Consider the following 20,906-nt stretch of genomic DNA (forward strand, 5'->3'; position numbering starts at 1 on the left):
GCAGATTTGTTTTCAGTAGAGATTTGGTGACATTTTACCACCACCACCCCCACCCCCCAAAAAAAAAAATTCAAATTTTTGATTCTTTGAAAGGCATCCAGTATGAAATTTCTTAAGGGTCCCCAAAACAAAATACCCTTACCTGTCATCTGCCACATACTAAATGCTGTTGTGTGTTAATTGTCGAATGTCAAGTAGAATTCAGATTCAAGTGAGTGAGTGGTCACGTTGGCCTGAAGCAGCAGAACAAAGTTTGAGTCCTGTGGCACCTTTAAGACCAATGCACTTCATCAGGTACAGTTTATCAGGGGCACCTTTAAGAGCAATACAGTTTTATTCCTGCTTTAAGCTTTCGTGCACATGCCCAGTTTGTCAGATAACAGAGAAAATCAATCTGATGAAGCATGCATGCACACAAAAGCTTATGCCTGGAATAAAACTTCCCTAGCCTCAAAGGTGCCACTGGACTCAACTTTAAATAGAATTTAGTTACTGAAAAACTGAAATATTTTCAGATAAATGTTGAACAAAGTTAAAAATCTATATTAAAATTAACTAACTCCCACCTATTCAGAAAGCCCTTCCAGGGCCATCAAGAAACCCCCGGGTGTCATGAAACCCTGGTCAAGGGAGCCTGCTCTAGGACACGTGGAGATTTTCTGGTCTTAAAACACTTGCTCAGCAATGCATCGACTGTAACCAGTTCCTGCTGAGCAGATGGGGCTCTGTCCGTGCCGCCTCCCTGCTAGCAATAAGCAGAGGCCCTGGTCCTCCCAGTCGTCTCGCTGGCTGGCATTCTGGTTTTGGTTTTGGAGGATGGGGAGTGCCATGTACCAGGCGGTGGAGGGGGTTTCGTTGCTAGAGACCAGTCGAAATCAAGCTTGCTCACGCTCCCAAAGGCCAAAATTCAAGCTAAAGCCGTCAGTAGGAACAGTGCCTGGGAGGACAGATGTCTCATCGGGTAGCAGCTTGTCTGGGGAACAGACTTCCAGTGGCAGCCAGGAGTCCACCGCTCTCCATCTCCTCCCTCATGCAAGTTATGTTGCATCTAGGCGTCCTCCACTGGGTGTTTCTCCAGTCCTGCTGCATGCCGTGGGTTGCCTCTTAAACGTAATTCACTCTGCACAGCCACACAGCTGGTTAGCAGGGAAGGGGACAGTGCAGCGAGGAGCTGCTCTCGTTTTGGCGGCAGCCCCATGTCCCTCATTTCGGGGAGCCGAGGAGCGAGTGGTGGGCATGTTCTCTTGTGCTTGCAGCAGAGCCAGTTCCATGGCTTGGACCTAACGCTTCTCGTGCTTTGCATAGCAGGGATTTAAAGGCAGCCAGGGGGATAGTGGAATTGACTTGAGCGCGGAGTCGCGGGAATCCTCCGCCACTTCCTCCCAGCGCAGCTCTCCGTACGGCACTCTCAAGCCCGAAGAAATGAGCGGAGCTGGCCTGGTGGACCCCAAGCCCGACTGCCAGAAAGAGCAAGGCCCAAAGCAGTCGGAGAAAAAGGTAACCCAGGTCTGTAGTTGCCGGCACCAGGCACCTCGGATTACTTATTAATTCATTATTAATCAGTAATTGATGGGAAATCATTATCAATTAATGCCCGGTTCATAATTGCTACTGTTAATTACTTGTTAATAATTTATTAATGAGTTGATTTATTCAATATTTGGCATGTTTATGAGGCGCCTTTCTTCCTTGCAGAGCTGAAAGGTGGCTTACGACATAGACAAAATACATGAAATAGAATGCACCAAAACCAGTGGTGGGAGGATTTAAAATCACCACTGAGGCCCGCCAGTCAACTTAGCCAAATGCGGTCCTAAATAAAAGTGGGGCATCCATTGAAAAGGCCCACCCAAGGAGCTGCTTTGAACTACAGGACAGTCTGTGATTTTAATTCCCAGGCAGGAACTCGTCAGAGAAGAGGGGTCCCTCCGTTCTCCCAATCCCATGCCGCGTAGAACTTTAAAGCTCAAAACCAACACCTTGAATTGGGCTTGGGAGTGAATCGGTAGCCGGTGTTGGGACGAGTCTGGATCTAATTGGCAGATTTAGGAGGGCTAATCAAGACCCGGTTTGGTGTTTGGGTCAGAGAGGTCTGGGAAGAGCCCAAATAGGCCCTTACCCGATTAGCAATCCCAGCGGCACCAAGGGTGCACCAGGGGTCACAGTGACAGGGACCGGACCCTTTCCACCAGTGGCCCTTGTTTCAATAGGCAGTGCAAAGTCAGTAGGGCCAGAAAGGGAAGAGGCCTAGGGTTGTGCGCTTTGGTGGCCCAAGCAGCCGTTCATGCTCGAAGTGGCCAGCGCCGTGGCCAAAGCGCACAACCCTAGAGGAGGGCATTCTTGCCCCCTTCCCACCCCCTTGCTCCCCGCAGCTGTTTAGAACACTTTCTGAAACCTCAAGTCATTCTCCACCCGTTTGTGATTTGTTCGATCCAGTTTCATTGTCAGGCAGCCAGCAAGAAGCCCTCTACTGCTCTGTTTTGTTTTTGTTTTGGATGTATTTGAGGTGGGTGGGTGCTGGGTGGCCCACTCATTTCAGTTGCTTCTTTTTGTCACCAGCGGGAGGGGGGGGGCGGTTGTGTTGATCCGTGGCCTTCCCCCCCTCCCCTCCCGTGTCTCAGCCTCTCTGTCCTCCTGTTAAGGATTCAGATCAAGGCTCGAGCCAGACCAAGGACCACAAGCCCGGACCGATCGGCAATGAGCGTTCCCTGAAAAACAGGAAGGGTTCGGAGGGAGCGGACCGCCTGGAAGGCCCCGTCCCCCCAGTAAATGGGGTGGAGATCCATGTGGACTCGGTTCTCCCCGTGCCGCCCATTGAATTTGGAGTAAATCCTAAAGTGAGGATTTGATTTGTTTCTTATTGGGGGTGGGGGGGAGGGAATCTTACGATCTCTTGCTGTCTGCGTCTTGTCTCGCTTTCACTAATTTTTTTAGGGAAGGGCAAAGGTGACCAGGCCAAATTTAGAAGGAAGCCTTTGGCATGCTCAGATGGAGTTGCCATCTAGATTTTCATTCCTGACACAAACCACATTCTTGCTTCCTTTTTAAGGGGTGGAAGGAAAATTGACAGGGTCTTCCACCTTCCCGGTGGTTAACTGGGCACGGCCCTCACAGGCCCGGAAGTGCTTGGCTGTTTGACTGACCAGGGGGATCTCTGTAGATCTGATTCTCTGGTGAATGTTTTGGCAGAGGTGGGTACTGGAGAAAGATCGGTTCATTGGACTAATAAAGGCGGGGGAAGGATTAAGACACTTGCCCAACCTCCAAAGCACTGCCTGAAAGGTGCTGTTCTGTGTAACAGGGGGGGCTTGCATGCCTGGCGACCCATTATGCAAACTGCAACGGCCCAGTGACCTGTGCTCCTCCCAAGGGCATGGCATTGGACGCTCCTTGTTTCCTGAGCACCTGAGTTCCTTCCTTTCCTGTTGACTTCTTTTAGCAATATATGGCTTAAAAAGTTAGTCCTCCTCGTAGCCCCACATCAGTGATTCTACCTGCCATGACCCCAGGTAGATTCAAGTGAGCTGCCGAGTTGGTCTGGAGCAGCAGAACAAAGTTTAAGTCCAGTAGCACCTTTAAGGCGTCAAGTGTAGTCATAGTTGGACCAACAAAGTTTTATTCAGGGCACGCTTTTGCGAGCAGAAGCGTGGTCTAGTCACCTGTCCTGAACTATAGTATACGTGCCACAAAGGATTGGAGGTACAGGGAGGGTAACAAGCCACAGAAATTAATTAGGACCGGGTCAGTGTTTCGCTGTTTCGTTCAGCAAAGTTGGCCCTGGCCCAAACATGTAGCATCCAAAAAGTGACTTTCTCACAGCTTACGAAAGTCACCTTTTAACATCCAAACGTTACTTTCCCCGCTGGCAGTCTTTAAGCAGTGTGTGGACAGATATTAATCCTGAATGCTTTAGGCTGATCCTGCATTAACTAGATGGTTGGACTAGATGGCCTATGTGGCCCCTTCCACTCTAGGATTCTGTGATTCTTATCCTGGATGCTTTATCTTGCATTGAGCACAGGGTTGGACTAGATGGCCTGTGTGGCCCCTTCCCACTCTAGGATTCTATAATTCTTATCCTGGATGCTTGAGGCTGATCCTACATTGAGCAGGGAGTTGAACTAGATGGCCTGTAAGGTCCCTTCCGACTCTAGGATTCTAGGATTCTTATCCTGGATGCTTGAGGCTGATCCTGCATTGGTCAGGGGGTTGGACTAGATGGCTTGTATGGCCCCTTCCCACTCTAGGATTCTAAGGTAACCCAGCCCATCATTTCAATGAGTTGTGATTCTGCTGCTTTTTGTGGGTGGGTTTTGGGCCAGCAGTTGCTGGAAACAAGCTACAAGAAGCTGCTTTGTCCTGGGCCAGGTGAAGGGTCCATCTAACCCAGGAAGGTCTGTTCACCTTGGCAGCAGCTCTTTGGTATCCTGGAAAGAGGAAAGAGACTCTTCCCCCCCCCCCCAGCCTGAACTCTTTTAAAGGGACATGATGGAGACCGAACCCTCTATCTACAAAGTTTGGCCTTCCCCCAGAGCCATGGCTGAGACGCATGCTCGGTACACCAACCCCTTTATCATTCTTCTTCTTTATTTCAGATTATTACTTTGATTTGAAATGTTCAAAGGTGGCACTTGCTGCCTTATCAGGAATTAGATTATTAGAACATGCAGCCCAGTATTATCTATTTTGGCCATCTGGGACTCTCTAAGGCAGGCGTAGTCAAACTGCGGCCCTCCAGATATCCATGGACTACAATTCCCATAACCCCCTGCCAGCAAACGCTGGCAGGGGCTCATGGGAATTGTAGTCCATGGACATCTGGAAGGCTGCAGTTCGATTACCCCTGCTCTAAGGTCTTTCCCAGCTCCACTTGAACTCGAGTCCTTCAGCTTTGCCCCTTTGATTTGCATTTACGGTGTGCCTCTTGTCATGGTTTGACCCGAGACTCCCTGCATATTTGGGAAACCCAAGGTGTCCTCCTACAGAGTAGTTCTGGGGTGGAGAGCTGGTTCTACTCTCCACTGGGTGTTCCTAGCAGGAGACCCATTCATTGATAAAAGATGCAACTTAAGTTGCCTCGCTGGGGTGGGAGGTGGACCTTTCCCTGCCCATTGAGAGTCCTACTGCAAGATGCTTAGCCCCAGCGTAAGCTCTGTTTCTTGGCCGTAGAACGTCACCAGCCTGCTTGAATTCAGTTGCCTCTTTGCAGGATTCGGACTTCAGCCTGCCCTCTGGCTCCGCATCCAGCGCTGCCACCAACCCTGTCACGAAATTGCAGGATGCCTTAGCCAGCAACGTAAGTGAGCCAGATTTCCTTGTTCTCTCCACCCGCTCCAGCTGAAAGCCTGTGAGGGGCAGCAGCTGAAGAGCAGCGGACTCTCACCTGGAGAGCCAGGTGTGATTCCCCCCTCCTCTTCAGCAGGCAGCCAGCTGGGTGACCTTGGGCTGGGCACAGTTCTCTCCAAGCTGTTCCTGCAGAGCAGTTCACTTAGAGCTCTCAGCCCCACCTACCTCACAAGGCGTCTGTTGTCGAGAGAGGAACAGAAATGTGTTTGTAAGCTGCTTTGGGTAGTAAAAAGCAGGGTATAAGCAAACAGAACTCCTCCCCCTCCTCTTCCTCCTCTCCTGCTGCATCCTAAGATGGAAACATAATCCTTTTGCCTCCGATTGTCACACATTCTGCTGCAGGTGCAGTGGAAACTGTCTCTTTCCTCAACAGGTGTTTTTGGTAAATCAGTGCATGGAGTTTTGCACAGGTGTTTCCTGGGTCTTTTGGTTGCTCCTGTCCTGTCACACATCCCAAGCAGATAATGTCATCGATACCAGCTGGAATACAGGAATCATGCAGTGGAGCTGTCTAAAAACCCCTTGGCAATCACAGTGAATAATATCTACTTGGAGAGGAAAGCCCCACCTGCTGACCTCAAACCCTGGGAGGTCTCTATGGGCCGTGGTCTCCCCAAGTACTTTCCTCCTAATTCATTGAGGGCTTTAAAGATTGACGCCAGCACTATGCATTGAGTCGAGGAACAATCCGAGTGTTGCTGAAATCAGTATCCTATGTGTTGTAAAGAGCCTCTTGTGGCTCGGGGTGGTAAGGCAGCCGACATGCTGTCTGAAGCTCTGCCCATGAGGCTGGGAGTTCGATCCCAGCAGCCGGCTCAAGGTCGACTCAGCCTTCCATCCTTCCGAGGTTGGTAAAATGAGTACCCAGCTTGCTTGCTGGGGGGTAAACGGTAATGACTGGGGAAGGCACTGGCAAACCACCCCGTATTGAGTCTGCCATGAAAACGCTAGAGGGCGTCACCCCAAGGGTCAGACATGACCCGGTGCTTGCACAGGGGATACCTTTACCTTTATGTGTTGTAAATGTCCCTGTCTGCAAGGAGCAGTTAGGGCTCTCTGCTGTCATTCATGAATGACTGAGATCTGTCAGGTTTAGGGTTGTGTGCGGCGGTGTCCGAAGCACACAACCCTCGTCAGGTTTACGCCATGGTTTCTTGAACTATTGCTGTCTGCAGCACTTAAAAAAAAAAATTTAACACTAGAGGGTATACGTCACCCTCTTTTTTGTAAAAAAAGAAATACCCTTGCCTCTACTTGTGAAACAAGCCCAGCACACTGACTCTTGCAGAGACACCGCAGGCAGCCTTCTTTGAGGGCACAGAATCCTGCCACATCTCTGTATCAAAACATGCCACTCTGAATGCAGAAATGAGGCCGACAGTCCTACCTTTGTCCTGATTGGAAGGAGGCATGCCTGAACAGGAACTCATGTGGTGATACAGCAGGCAGTTTCCTCCTTGAGTAGGGGCTTTAATCGCTTTGATAGATGACTGTTCTGTGTGGTGTAGCATTGGGGGAATTAGTCCACTTTGTTTTCTGTCCTTTTCCTTAATATTCTAATGCTGGTTATCTAAATGTGTCCTTGTGCAGGCTGGGCTTACACAATCCATTCCCATTCTCCGAAGAGATCACCTCCCACGGTGCATCAGCCTGAACCCGATGTCTTTCCCTACAGCAGACCTAACTCTTAAAGTAAGTGTGGCATTTAATGCTAGCATTGCTAGGATGAGGCAATTGGGGGCCACATGCCCTACATGCCCTCTATGGGAAGGGTATGGAATAGGCAAAGATCGTGTGATAATATGATCAGTAGATATAACAGGGTTAAATTATATCATGTGCTTTTGCTCATAGGCTTAGTGAGGGCAGCAGACCTGGCCAAGTGGCACGATTGGAAAATGTTATTGACCTTCTGCATTCAGGCTAATGAAGTAAAACACATTTTGCCACTGAATGATGGGGCAAAGGGATGAGGACCGGACACACTCAACACTGGATAATGCAGCCTGAGCAGTCTATTGAGCAATGAGAGTTAAGCAGCAGAAACCTTAAAGATCCATAGCACATGGGGCAGTTTAGAATTCAGACCCTGTCCCAGGATCAAGTTGCAGCATTTTTTTTTTGGGGGGGGGGGGGGAGGCAATGCTGAGAGGTGAACTAAAAAGATAAGCAAACCATATTGGAAAAGTCTCCTTCTTAAAAACAACAAAGCAGGGTCTGGCCTGCAAGAATAAAGGTATGAACCAAAGCCCATGTCTGTTGGGTCCACCCAAGTACTAAATGTGAGAGACTTCGAATTCTAAATAAGTAAACCTTTTGAAGAAAGTTTCTTTATTAGAGAATTGCAAATACCTAACATGTTGGAGACATAGTTAGAACTGATTCACAAAGCATAGCGTAAGCAATACAGGAACTTCCCCCTCCCTTGGGAACTCGAACCAGGCACAGTTCAAAGGAGTCAGAACAAAGAGATAACCATTTGGGCTTCAAGGCACGAGAATGTGTGGAAATATACAGCAGATTATAATCATGGCAGATATACATGGAGTTTCTGACAATCAAGGACACCTCTGAGTCATGCCCCTTAGTGTTCTTTGGGGGAACCACCACCCAAATCCTTGGAGGTCTCCCATCCAAATATTAGCCAGGTTCGACCCTAGGTATGGCTCAGACAGTGGACTCGCATGATGGCCCTACTAAAATATGCAGTCTGGGCAGATGTGAATAATAATTGATCCCATCTCACTGTGTGGGAGAGGAACTGCATTTTACTGAGTGACCGGGAAGAACGTGCCTCTGGCAACTCCAAAAGGATGGGATTGCTATTTTGTAATGGAAAGCTAGACGTTTAGGGCCGGAGCCTAGAAGATCATGGCAGCTTTAAGCCTCTTGGGACAACAGCCCTGCAAGGATGTCCGTGTGCTCTGTTAGCTGTTTTGAGAATGCCTGTGCTCTGCCAGTGTGGTAGAAATGCTCTCACGTACTCCCATACAATGTCCTCCAGTCTCCTTACTATGGACTTATATATACTATCCTCCTCAAGATCCATCAAAGGGTGTAAATCTAAGCCCAATGAGAGGAGTTTGTTAGAAAGTCTATGAGACCGATTGGAATTGTGGGGGTTGCTTAACAGGGCAGCCAAAAGGTTATTTGGCTGAGCCCTAAAATGAAAGCTGATCCAATGCCTAAAGGTATGAGACCAGGCTCTGGTTTCAAGTCTCTGTTGTCCCAGTTCAGCAATTAAGATGTCATTAGCCACATTTCTAGGGATTTGAAATAACAGTCTTGTTACGTCACTTTAGACCAGGGGTAGTCAAACTGTGGCCCTCCAGATGTCCGTGGACTACAATTCCCAGAAGCCCCTGCCAGCGAATGCTGGCAGGGGCTTCTGGGAATTGTAGTCCATGGACATCTGGAGGGCCGCAGTTTGACTACCCCTGCTTTACACACTTAAAGTGCTCAACGAGCCTTCTGATTAAATTTCTCATAGAAGACAAAAAGCCAAACATAACATTTGCTGTAGCAAAACTCTGCTTTATAGTCTGTAAGAAACAGAATTGTCTATCAAAAAGTGTTGGCCAAATACTTATGAACTGGATTATCAATTTTATTGTCTGCTTTTTAAAAAAAATTACTGTATTTTAGCCTAAAGGCTGTCTGTCAATATCACCTGCTTTTATTTCATTTTACTATATTTTTTATGCTGGTCAAAGACTGAAACAAATGAACTAACTAAACTGCTTGCTGTTTTGAGATTTGAACAAGTCCTGGTTGCTGCTCACCAGTTTCTGAATGGGATGTAAAACAATGTGGACTCTGTTGGTGGCCTCTGGCCTTGATTTTTCTTTCCTCCCTCTTTGCAGATGGAGTCAGCACGTAAGGCTTGGGAGAATTCCCCAAACCTACCGGAACAGAGCTCTCCCGGAGGTGCCGGATCTGGCATTCAACCTCCTTCCAGCGTCGGGGCTTCCAATGGGGTCAGCTATAGCACCTTTGGTGGCGTCTCTGTGCCACCAATGCCTGTGGCGTCCGTGGCACCATCTGCTTCGATACCAGGTATATCACTCCCTATCTGGTCAGGCAGCCCAGTAACCGCTAGTTTCCCTCACCTCCCTGCAGTAAAAGTTCTACTGTGCACGGGCCCCATTTTACCCTTGGATGGAATGACTGTCAGGTGGCTCATTGTTGGTGTCATGTGCTTAGTTTTCAAAAATCTACATGTTTGTTATCTTGCTTATCTTCACGCCAGCCTGATAAGGTAGGCCGTTATCCTCATCCCGTTATTGCTGTTGGGGTCGGCAGAGTAATATCACAGCAATTAAAGAGTCGATAAAGGTTTATTGAAGGACCAACATACTTCACAGGAAAGAGGAGAGGATGAGTGTAGGGCTTGCGAAGAAAAAAAGAGGAAATTGCCGTAAGAGTATAAAGAGAGAGAGATTGAGCGGAGGACCACGGGGAAGAAAGGGGACATTGAATTAATTTGTTTTATTAAATTGTAAAAAGAAGAAAGAGAAAAGAACAGAAAGAATAAAGAACAAGATCAATCAGGAAGAATCAAACAGGAAGAATAAAGCACAAGATCAATCAGGAAGAATAAAGAACAAGATCAATCAGCTACATTAATACATTATCTGTCAGTCGATTCTGAAGTCCCAGTTCTGTTCCTAGAACTTCTTCTGGTGGTCTTCCGTTCATCAAATTAGTAAGTTTTCGTCATCTAGAAGAAAGTGGAAATTGCCCTAAGAGTAGCAGTCTGAAGACAGACGAGTAATGCTCACTATCAAGGGTAGTCAAACTGTGGCCCTCCAGCAAATGCTGGCAGGGGCTCATGGGAATTGTAGTCCATGGACATCTGGAGGGCTGCAGTTTGACAACCCCTGCTCACTATCGTATCTAATTGTCTTCCTGCTGTTCCCTGTAGAGGTGTCCTCTCTTCTTGCTACACTGGCCATGGTCTTTTCCAATAGTTTGGGGAAGGGGGAGAGGAGAACATCTGAGACTGAGAGGGTGCCTTTGCCAGTGGCTGCCTAGTTGAGTTCCTGAGTAAGTCAGCAACTTCCTGGGCCCCATCGCTCATTCTCTTAGCCATTTAAGACACAGCAGCCGCGGTTTGCTGAGGGGGGGGGGGGGGGCGTCACCTCCAAAAGTGGCCTGGCCAGCAAGCTCTGTTTCTACAGAAGCATGTCTTTCCGAATCACCACTTGGCACTTGGGCAAGGCGGTTCAAGAGAAGCGTTTCTGGGGCCTCTCCAATTTTGTGCCCCCTTTTATAATTTTTTGTCGCACGAGTTCCCTTTTCAAGATGTCAGCTTCAGAGTGTGATTGTCGTTGCTGTTGTTTTATGCCCCAAAGTTTGCAAACAGAAAGGAGGCTAGGATAAGTGGGAGCGCCGTGAAGAGTTGGGGGAAGGGGTGTGAATGGCAGCAAAAGAGTCAGACTGGGCTGATGCTCCCTACCTGGGCTCCTCACTGGCCTGCCTCACTTCATTTCAATCAATCATTTATTCAGACTTTGACCGATAGATACAAAAAAGCAAAACAAAATATATATATACAAAAGGATTCAAATCAGGAGTCAATGCACACTTCCTGTCTCTGGCTTTTGTGCAGTTCAGCCTTTCTCAGCCATGGAAGTAATGTCAACAGGCCACGCCCCTCTGCCACACCTCCAGAAGTGAAATTGCTCAGTCACTCCCACTAGGTGTGACATCACACTCCTTCGCCCACCCGCCCCATCCCCCATTGCCAGAAGCAGCCCAGCAGCCTACTCCTCTGGGGTGGGCATTTGCTGCTTCAGCTCCCCCTACCCCCCCCCCCCCATGCATTAAGAAAATGGGAGTACTTCCTTCTCTGGATTCCATACACAACAAGCCTCAGCCAGCAAGGATTTTTATGATGAGGAGCCCTCCCCTTCCCAATCCCTCCAGGTACATCACTGGCCATTTTGGGAGGGGGGAGTAGGTCAACATAATCAAATATGGTTATATCACCTGATAATTTTATTTTTATTTAAAAATGTATTAAAATAATTAATTCCTACCCAATCAGTGAAACCCTTCTGAGGCCGTCAAGAAACTCCAGGGTTTCACAAAACCTCTGCTTGAGAAAGCCTGGTGTAGATACTTTTATCCTCTGTGTTCACCAAGCTTAGAAACTTGCCTTTCGTTAATGAAAGCTCACTAGTTCAGCAGTGGAATAGGCTGCCTAAGGAGGTGGTGAGCTCCCCCTCACTGGCAGTGTTCAAGCAAAGGTTGGATACACACTTTTCTTGGATGCTTTAGGATGCTTAGGGCTGATTCTGCGGTGAGCAGGGGGTTGGACTAGATGGCCCCTTCCAACTCTGATTCTAAGATGAAAACCTTAATCGCTGTCAGCCGGCCGTTGACTGTACACACACTGATCCCATTCCAGCAACAGCACTGAATTCCAGTAGCGCATTTTTTAGCAAGGTCCCCAGAGGACGACGCGTGCATGATAGGCCCGTTGTCAAAGGCGGATGGCTCAGAAATGGTCTCTGTGATGTTTTCAATGGATCCTACCGAGCCCTCCCCAGCAGAGGGGCGTGAAGAGATTCTCTGACTGAGAGACGTGAATCGTGCCTTGCTCACCGGTTTGACGACCCAAGTTAAAATCAAGAAAGAGGTCTTAGGATCTCTTGGGATGATACCTTGCATCTGAGGCTCGTGCTTTGGAAAACTTGTAAATATTGCACTTAACAGCCAGTGTGATGTAGTGATTATGAGCAGCGGCCTCTAACCTGGAGAACCGGTCTTGATTCCCCACTCCTACTCCACATGCCCAGGCTAGGCACTCCTAGCCCCACAGCCCAGAAAGCCCACAGCTGGGTGACCTTGGGCCAGTCACAGTTCTCTATGAACTATTCTCACAGAGCAGTTCTCTTACAGCTCTCTCAGACCCACCTACCTCGCAGAGTGTCTGTTGTGGGGAGAGGAAGGGAAAGGCGTTTGTAAGCCATTTTGGGGACTCCTTCAAAAAGCGGGGTACAAAAAAACAGCTCTTCTTCCTTCCTTTGGTGAGCTCAGGGCTGTGCCAGGGAAACGCAAATGTTAACCTTTCCAAGGTGAGCTCCTATTCCCTTCCTTTCTGTCAACCTACAAACAATGTACATTTGGGCAATGTGTAGGATTCTGGAGTCGGGAAGGGGGTGGGATTTCCCTTGGCTGAGGTAGCTTGGCCCCCCACAGACAGCTTCTTGGCTGTCTGCCTTTTCCAGCATGAACACGATAACTTCTTTGCTTTCTTACTTTTCGATTCCTTCATTCCAGGTAACCACATCCCACCCCTTTACTTAGACGGGCACGTGTTTGCGAGTCAGCCCCGTCTCGTCCCTCAGACGATACCTCAGCAGCAGAGTTACCAACAGGTAAGTTGGTGCTTCCATCCCTTGGGGCCTGGGTGGTGCAAGAAATGTTTAAGAATCACATCTGGGCACCAACAGCCCTAAGAAGGCTTGTGCGCTTCGGCCACCAAAGCGGTCGTTCAAGCCCGAAGCGGCCGGCGCTGCAGCACATGGTGTGTTCGCCAGGTTGAGCGCCACCAGCAGCACCGCCCCTCCCCGGTGCCGGCCGCTTTGGGTTTGAACGACTGCTTCGGCAGCCAAAGCACACAAGCCTAGCCCTAAGCCTGTGAATGTACCCAAGAGACAAACCAATGAATGTAGACGATCCCAGTTTTCCTAGGAAGTTGGCCTGACCCAGGTGGCCTAATCTCATGAGATCACGTAAATGGAGTAGAGTTGGCTCTGGTTAGTATTCAAGTGGGAGACCACCAAAGAAGGGCAGGGTCGCTACATAGAGGCAGGCAGTGGGAAAGCCCCTCTGGACTTCTCTTGCCTGGAAAACCCGAAAAGGTCGCTGCAAGTCAGACGCAACTTCCAGGTGCTTACCACCCGCCCCCAATCCAGAAAGTCATCCAGGAGCAGAGGGCTCCTCCCCTTGGCTTTGGGGGTGGGGCTATGCAAATAGCTAAGTGCTTGGTTCCGCCCCCTGGGAGGAGCTCCCTTCCTGGTTTCTGTCCAGCCTGCTTTTGAAGCATTGGGGCCTGCAGAGGTTCAGCCTGAGATTGCCCTGAGGAGACATGTATCAAAGGGTCCTGGGGAGGATGAAGGGGAGGATGATGGAGAAAGAAGTTCTGTTTTCATCTAACTTTTCTCTCAAGGAATCAGTATTTCTTACTTTGAGCATTTCCATAGAAACCGTGAGATGCAGAGGGAGAGAGAGAGATTGAGATTAGTTAGGAACATAGAAAGAAAGATAGGTGGGTAAGACAGGACAGGGTATAAACTCTTGACGAAAACGTATTGATTGAAACCGGCTGCTGCAGGAGGCTGACTAAGCTTTATTTGTAGGCACAATACTGAGTTCTGGCTTGAATTCAGTACAAAGTTATAAGAAGCAGCTTTCCGATATAAGACTTATTGCCTCAAACGTTTTATATCTTTTGCTGCCTCTGAATATGATGGCCACATTTACTGGAGAAACGTCAGGGACCGACTACCAGGCCATGGCCACACAGCCCAGGAAGCCCACCGCAACCAGTCATTACAATCCCCCTTTTCCGTTTATCCTTGTGCTTTCTAACCGGAATGCCTGTTTTATTTCTGTCGTCCCCACCTTGTAGGCGGCTGCTGCTCAGCAGATCCCGCTGTCACTCCATACGTCATTGCAAGCCCAAGCTCAGCTGGGACTGAGGGGAGGCCTCCCTGTTTCTCAGTCCCAGGAGATCTACAGCTCCATCCAACCCTTCAGGTAAACAGAACGCGGCTCGGGTGGGTCTCTCTCCTTCATCGGGGGCCAGATCTTCTAGTCCAGCTGAAGGCTCTCCGATAGCAGCAGGGCTGGCAGGGGACGTTTTCCTGCTTGAAGCTTTGGAGAGCAGCTGCCAGTCTGAATAAGCAATGTGGAGTTAGAGAGGCTAGTTGCCTCTCTTTATTTATTTATTTATTTATTTATCTATCTATGTATCTATTTATCTATTTATCTATCTATTTATTTATTTATTTATTTATTTATTTATTTATTTATTTACTTATTTACTTATTTACTTATTTACTTATTTACTTATTTACTTATTTAACATACTTCTATACCGCCCTCCCCGGAGGCTCAGGGCGGTTTACATTATAACAAAGAACCTTACATAAAACAGTCTGTAGAACATGTACACCAATAACCAACGATTGCAACCAAACACAACACAGTATAACAGTAAACAGTCGTGATACAAACAGGTCCAGGGCTTGTTGATGGGATTCTGAGGGGGGTGGCTTATTGACTGAATTCTGAGGGGGGGTGGGGGGGGAGCAGGGGCCCTTGGTCACTGTAGATTCCGTCTGGTCTCGGCCAAATGCCTGGTGGAGGAGCTCCTTTTTGCAGGCCCTGCGGAACTGTTTAAGCTCCGTCAGGGCCCTGATCTCTTCTGGGAGCTTGTTCCACCAGGTGGGGGCCAGAACAGAGAATGCTCTGGCCCTGGTCGAGACCAGACGGACTTCTTTAGGGCCAGGGATCCTTAGCTGATTGGAGGCAGTAGAGCGTAGAGCTCTTTTGGGGGCATAGGCGGGGAGGCGGTCCCTCAGGTACACTGGGCCCTGACTGCGTATGGCCTTGAAGGTAATTACCAGAACCTTTAATCTGATGCGGAATTCAACTGGTAGCCATTGCAGCTGATGGAGAATAGGCCGGATATGGGACCTCCACGGTGTTGCCGTGAGGATCCTGGCTGCTGCATTTTGAACTAGTTGTAGTTTCCGGGTCAGGGCTAAGGGCAGGCCTGCGTAGAGCGAGTTACAAAAGTCTAGTCTAGAGGTGACCGTCGCATGGATCACTGTGGCTAGGTGTTCCGGGGCCAGGTAGGGCGCTAGTAGTTTGGCTTGGCGGAGATGGTAGAATGCCAGCCGCGCTACCTTAGTGATTTGGGCCTCCATTGTGAGGGAGGCGTCCAGAATCACGCCTAGGTTCCTGGCGGAGTGAGCCGTGGAGAGCTGCACGCCATCCAGGGTAGGCAGGCACGCTTCCTCGCAAGGGCCCTTCCTACCTAGCCACAGGACCTCCGTCTTTGAAGGATTGAGCTTCAGACGACTCTGCTTGAGCCATCTCGTCACTGCTTCCAGGCAGCTGGCTAATGCTTCTGGGGGAGAGTCAGGGCGGCCATCCATCAGGAGGAAGAGCTGGGTGTCATCTGCATATTGATGGCAACCCAGCCCGAACTTCCGTGCCAGCTGTGTGAGAGGGCGCATGAAGATGTTGAATAGGATAGGAGAGAGGACCGCTCCTTGTGGGACTCCAGTGGCTTCATCATCTGTCCATTATGAAAAAGGTAGACCTGTGTCCGTTGTATCCAGAGGGCTGCAGTTCAGTGGGGGAATGTGCATGCAGAAGACCCCAGGTTTAATCCCAAACCCCTCCAGGGGAAAGGATCTTAGGAAGCAAGTCTTTGGAAAGTTATTGTTATTACATTTGTTACCCACTCAGTTGGGGCTTTGATGGGTAGAGCCTGGAAGGGAGGGCTTGTAGAGGGAAGAGACCTGACTGAGATATACGCTGCTGTGGGGAGCAGCTGTTTTCTCCAGGGGAACCTCTCTAGTCCAGAGCTTCCCCCCCCCCCCCCCGGCTCCTGCCTACATCCCTGATTCAGCCAGCGTCAGCATGGATTCACCACCCCATTCTTTAGTCCGCGCCCGCCTCCTCCTCTGCTGTGCTATTGGATGCCCCAGACTGGCCTCGCCAGTGCTGATACCCGGAGAACCCCGATCTGATCTCCTTCCTGCCCTCCCCGGTCCTTCAGCCTCAGAGGTTACACCTTGAAGCTTAGCTGATACATTAGAGCCCAATGCTCTATCTCAAGGGGTGAAGGAGGTGCTTTTGCAGTCTAGATGTCCATCTACCAGATATTCATATAATTTTAATTGGATCAGGTTTGAGGAATGGGCCCAGGATAGACATTTTTGTCCTTTCTCCTGTCTCTTTATTTGTTTGTTTGTTTGTTTAGATTTTTATACCGCCCTTCCCTATGGCTCTGGGCAATTTACATAAAACATTGAAGAACATTTACATAGAATAATATCAATATAACAAATAACAAATTAATTCAAAAGCAATTCCATCTAAACATCCGGAAGAAGTTCCTGACAGAGTGGTTTCTCAGTGGAACAGGCTTCCTCGGGAGGTGGTGGGTTCTCCTTCTTTGGAAATCTTTAAACAGAGGCTGGATAGCCATCTGACGGAGAGGCTGATTCTGTGGAGGCTCAAGGGGGTGGCAGGTTACAGAGGATGAGCGATAGGGTGTGAGTGTCCTGCATAGTGCAGGGGGTTGGACTAGATGACCCAGGAGGGCCCTTCCAACTCTATTATTCTATGACTAGTAAAAAAGCCCATTGTATCCAGAAGACAATGGGCGCTAGCAGGCAGGGACCAGAGCGAGGGGCAGGCGAGGGACAGAGCAAGGGACAGGCTACCTGAAAGAGGAGGCGGGTGGCAGCTCCTCGACGTCTCGTGGTTTTTGGTGGGGAGTCCCAGGCGTGGTGCGCTGGGCTGCGGCGGCTCCTCTGGGTTTTTTTGATCTTCTGCGGCTGGGCGGGGTGGGTTTCTGCTGCTTCTCGGAGGCCACGGCCGCGGATCGGGCCACGCCCGGCCGCGCCCGCGGGCCACACCCGCGGATCAGGCCGCACCCGCGAGCCGCGGCCGCGGCCTGGCCCTGATTCCCTCTCGGCGGCTGGAGTCTCGGCGGCTGGAGGTTCTCGGCGGCTGGAGTCTTGCCGGGGGCTCCCTCAGGGGCCGGCCTGACGCGTCAGGCCGGGAGCAACTGCGAGCCGCGCTGCGCGCGGCTCGCAGTTACTGGGGCTGGGAATCAGAGGGACCAATCGGCAGGCGCTTCGCGCCTGCCGATTGGTCCCTCTGATTGTCTGTCATGAGGAAGGGTCCAATCCGGACCCTTCCTCATCCCGGACACATCCCGCCCCAGAACCCCTTACTATTTTATTTAGTCCGTGGCGCCCGCGGCGCCACGGGTGGTGTACAGATTCTCTAATAACATCTCAAGTAGAACAGCATTCCAACAAAGAACTTTGACATCCCTTGGTAGGTTCGCTCTCTCAGTCGGGAGGAGGGGGGAACGGGAACTGTAGGTGTTTTGAGTCATTCGGCCTGTGGTAGAGGCCAGGAATGCTTCTGCAGCATCAATAGCTGGCCTCCCTCGAAGACATGCCTTGAAGAAATCCATCAGAACTGCATGGGAAAATAAATGTAATCATAAAGGAAAACCCTCCTTAATATTTAATAGTTAAGTTCTGAATTGTTTTATGTAAAATGTGATTTTAGAACTACTGTCTTTTATTTTTTAAGTCTTTTTATTGGACGTTAACTGTCGCTCTCGGGCCAGCCGGCTCAACGGCAGTTTATAACAGAGAACAGAACTACAATAAAACACAGTAGTCAGAGATAAACCCCTCCCTGACAGCCCCATTCGTCTCAACCAGAGTAGCCTGATTCTGTGGCACAAGGTGGGTGTTGAGATGTTTAATTAATTGGATGTTCAGAGATTTGCAGGAGGGGCCGTATAGATCTTCGGTGCCCTGCCCTCAACCAAACACATGGCGGAAGAGCTCTGCCTTGCAGGTGCTCTGGAACTGCGATAGCTCTGGTGGGGCCCTCGGCTCTTCCAGGAGCTCATTCCACCTAGTAGGGGCCAGGCTACTAGGCTCTGGACGAGGCCAGGCATACCTCACGCAGGCCAGGGATCACCAACCTGTTAGAACTTGCAGAGCTCTGAGAAGGGCGCTGTAAATGGTCTCTCAGATACAGTCCCTTATGAACTGTTGGTTCCTGTCCTGAGCCTCATGGGGTGGGCAAGATAGCAAAATAAAGCTTTATTCATTCTTTCATTTTATTTTATTTGCAGGTCTCAGGTCTACATGCATCCCAGCCTGTCCCAGCCCAGCACCATGGTCCTGACAGGTGGCACTGCGCTGAAGCCCCCTTACTCTGCCTTCCCGGGCATGCAGCCCTTGGAGATGGTGAAGACGCAGTCGGGGTCCCCTTACCAGCCAGTGAACGGGAGCCAGACGCTGGTTTACGAAGGCCAGATCAACCAGGCGCCTGGGATGGGAGCGTCACAGATGATGGACTCACAGCTCACGCAGGTCAGCCCTTGGCTGTCTAAAGAACAACCCTCTCTTTTTCTGCGTTAGGATTTATGTACTTGCTCAGTGTAATGTACAACCCGCCTTCCTTATTGAGACTCATGGTGGCTTCCCCAGTGTAAGTTGGTGGAATCAGTAGAATAAGGCATCTGCTAAGCAAGGTAATTGGACTAGGATTATGGAAACCTGAAAACCGAGGGTAAGGATTAGCCACGATATGTTAATGATTCCCGAAGATGGAATTACAGAGTGTAGTGAGAGCAAGATAATGCCCAGGGCAGATTGTACGTACTATGCCTAGTAAGGTAGCCCCACAGTCTTGCTCTCTTTATTAAGTCACCTGGCTGGGGGACAGACAACAGCCTGCTGGATGTAACTCTGGGGCCGACAGAGCTCTTGTGACTTTGAGCTGAGCCACTCAGACTTTTTGGACTCTACTCCTGTGACAGCCAAGAGCTTTGGAGCGGTGTAGTGGTTAAAGAGCAGTGGATTCTAATCTAGAAAAATAGGCTTGATCCCCCATCCCTCCTCCACATGCACCCAGCTGGGTGAGCTTGTGCTAGTCACAGTTCTCTTAGAGCTCTCTCAACCCCACAGGGTAGCAAAAACGGAGTACAGAAAACCAGTTCTTCTCCTCCTCTTCCTTCTTTTCTGTCTCCCACTCTGGTATCTTACACTACTCTGCTCCCGAGGAAGCACTACTCGAGAGGAAGCAGAATTAGAAGCTGAGGCGGGGAGTTATGTCTTTCCAGTTGGCTTAGTTCATCTTCAGTGGTGACGTTCTGCATGCCCCCAGAACAGGTGGGGTTTCATGCGCTTGGCCTTCAATTAAAAGGCCTCCCTGCAGCTCATTGTGTCTGCACTCCAGGGCCGAAGTCTTTCTAGCAGCAGCTAAGTCCCGTTTCTTCAGCTGCCTCCCATTTGCCTTCTGAAGCAGTGTGAGGTAAGGTGGGGGTCGGCAACCCACGGGCCACAGCGGCCACGCCACCCTCTTCTCTCCCCCGCCCCCATCCCTGCAGCGAGAAGCTCGCCGGGCCTTGAGTGAGTCGGCGGTCAATTCGCTCGCGGCCCGGTGAGCTTCTCACTGGGGGGGGGGGGAGAAAGAGGGCGCATGCGCGGCAGCTCTGCGCATGCGCGTTTGCACAGAGCTGCCGTGCACAAGCGTTCCAGCAACAGGGCACAGAGACTGAGGTCTTCATAAAAACATCAGAAGAGCCCTACTGGATCAGACCTGTGGTCCATCTAGTCCAAAATCCTGTCTCACACAGGGGCCAACCAGTTCCTCTGGAGGGCCAGCAACAGGGCTTAGAGGCCAAGGCCTTCCCCTGATGTTGCCTTCTGGCTCTGGGATTTAGAGGCTTAGTGCCTCTGCATGTGGAAGTTCTCCACAGTCACCATGTCTAGTTGCCATTGTTAGACTTACCCTCCATGAATCTGTCTAGCCCACTTTTAAAGCTGTTTTATTCTGGTGGCCATCCAGGCATCATCTGTGGCCACCATCACATCTTCTGACTGTGAAAACCATATTTTAATTAATCTCATTGCCACACATCCTAACATAACTGTCCCTTAACATGCAGCTCACGATGCCAATGCCTGGCTCCCAGCTCCCGATGCCCCGTTACGGATCTGGCCAGCAGCCCCTGATTCTTCCGCAGTCAATTCAGCTTCCCCAGGGCCAAAATCTGCCTGTCGGAGCTCCTCGGCGGATTCTCTCACCTGGTTCCCAGCCATCTGTCCTGGCCACAAGCCGAGAGGTAAGATCCATCAGGGTGCGCAACAGTTGCTCAGTTGTGTTAACAGCCGTGTCTGCATTTGTCCTTTCCTGGTTCATCTCCCTTTATCTTGAGGGTTGCTGGCTGCAGTGCCCTTGGTGTGGGGCTGCCCTTGAAGACTTTCCAGAAGTGTCCAGCCATGCAGTATTTGACTGTGCAGAATTCACTCCATGTGGATTCCAGCATCTGCGTTGGGTTTAGGTTGCTGTCTGGACAGTGTTTAGCATTGCAGTTTGAGTCAGTGGTCCCCAACCTTTCCGAGGCTTGGGAGCGGCAGGGCATCGGGCCGCGCCCGCACGGACCGGCCACGCCCGCGGGCCGCACACGCCCGCGGGCCACGCCCGCGCATGCGTGATGCGCGGCCCGGCCCTGATTCCCTCTCCCCGCCCTCCCGCAGTAAGAAGCTTCCCCGGGCCGCAAGCTTGCGGCCTGGGAAGTTTTTTACTGCGGGGGGGCGGGGAGAGGGAGCCGCGGCCCGGCGCCATGGCCTTCACGGCCCGGCACCGGGCCGCGGCCCGCAGGTTGGGGACCACTGGTTTGAGCCATTCGCCTTTCACTTGGCCTGTTTTTAGTGTAAGAAATGACTGTGTAGTTACAGATAAGAGGATTGTTCTCCCACTCCCACAAC

General features: G+C 50.3%; 1 protein-coding gene across 23 annotated transcripts in view; it reads left to right on the plus strand.

The window, feature by feature from the left end:
• PRRC2B (proline rich coiled-coil 2B) overlaps window positions 1-20,906 on the plus strand; it is a 100,465-nt gene that overhangs the window by 66,662 nt on the left and 12,897 nt on the right. For 7 of the 23 annotated variants that reach the window (XM_077305936.1, XM_077305942.1, XM_077305930.1 and 4 more), the window contains exons 21-29: window positions 1,306-1,506; window positions 2,643-2,837; window positions 5,210-5,296; window positions 6,937-7,038; window positions 9,210-9,402; window positions 12,634-12,731; window positions 13,988-14,115; window positions 18,263-18,503; window positions 20,084-20,260. In XM_077305936.1, coding sequence (XP_077162051.1) covers window positions 1,306-1,506; window positions 2,643-2,837; window positions 5,210-5,296; window positions 6,937-7,038; window positions 9,210-9,402; window positions 12,634-12,731; window positions 13,988-14,115; window positions 18,263-18,503; window positions 20,084-20,260 — 1,422 coding nt within the window. The remainder of the gene's footprint in view (window positions 1-1,305; window positions 1,507-2,642; window positions 2,838-5,209; window positions 5,297-6,936; window positions 7,039-9,209; window positions 9,403-12,633; window positions 12,732-13,987; window positions 14,116-18,262; window positions 18,504-20,083; window positions 20,261-20,906) is intronic. The other 16 variants (XM_077305932.1, XM_077305949.1, XM_077305934.1 and 13 more) reach the window with 8 other exon arrangements.

The sequence above is a fragment of the Paroedura picta genome, chromosome 12 (genome assembly GCF_049243985.1).
Source record: "Paroedura picta isolate Pp20150507F chromosome 12, Ppicta_v3.0, whole genome shotgun sequence".
NCBI lineage: Eukaryota > Metazoa > Chordata > Lepidosauria > Squamata > Gekkonidae > Paroedura > Paroedura picta.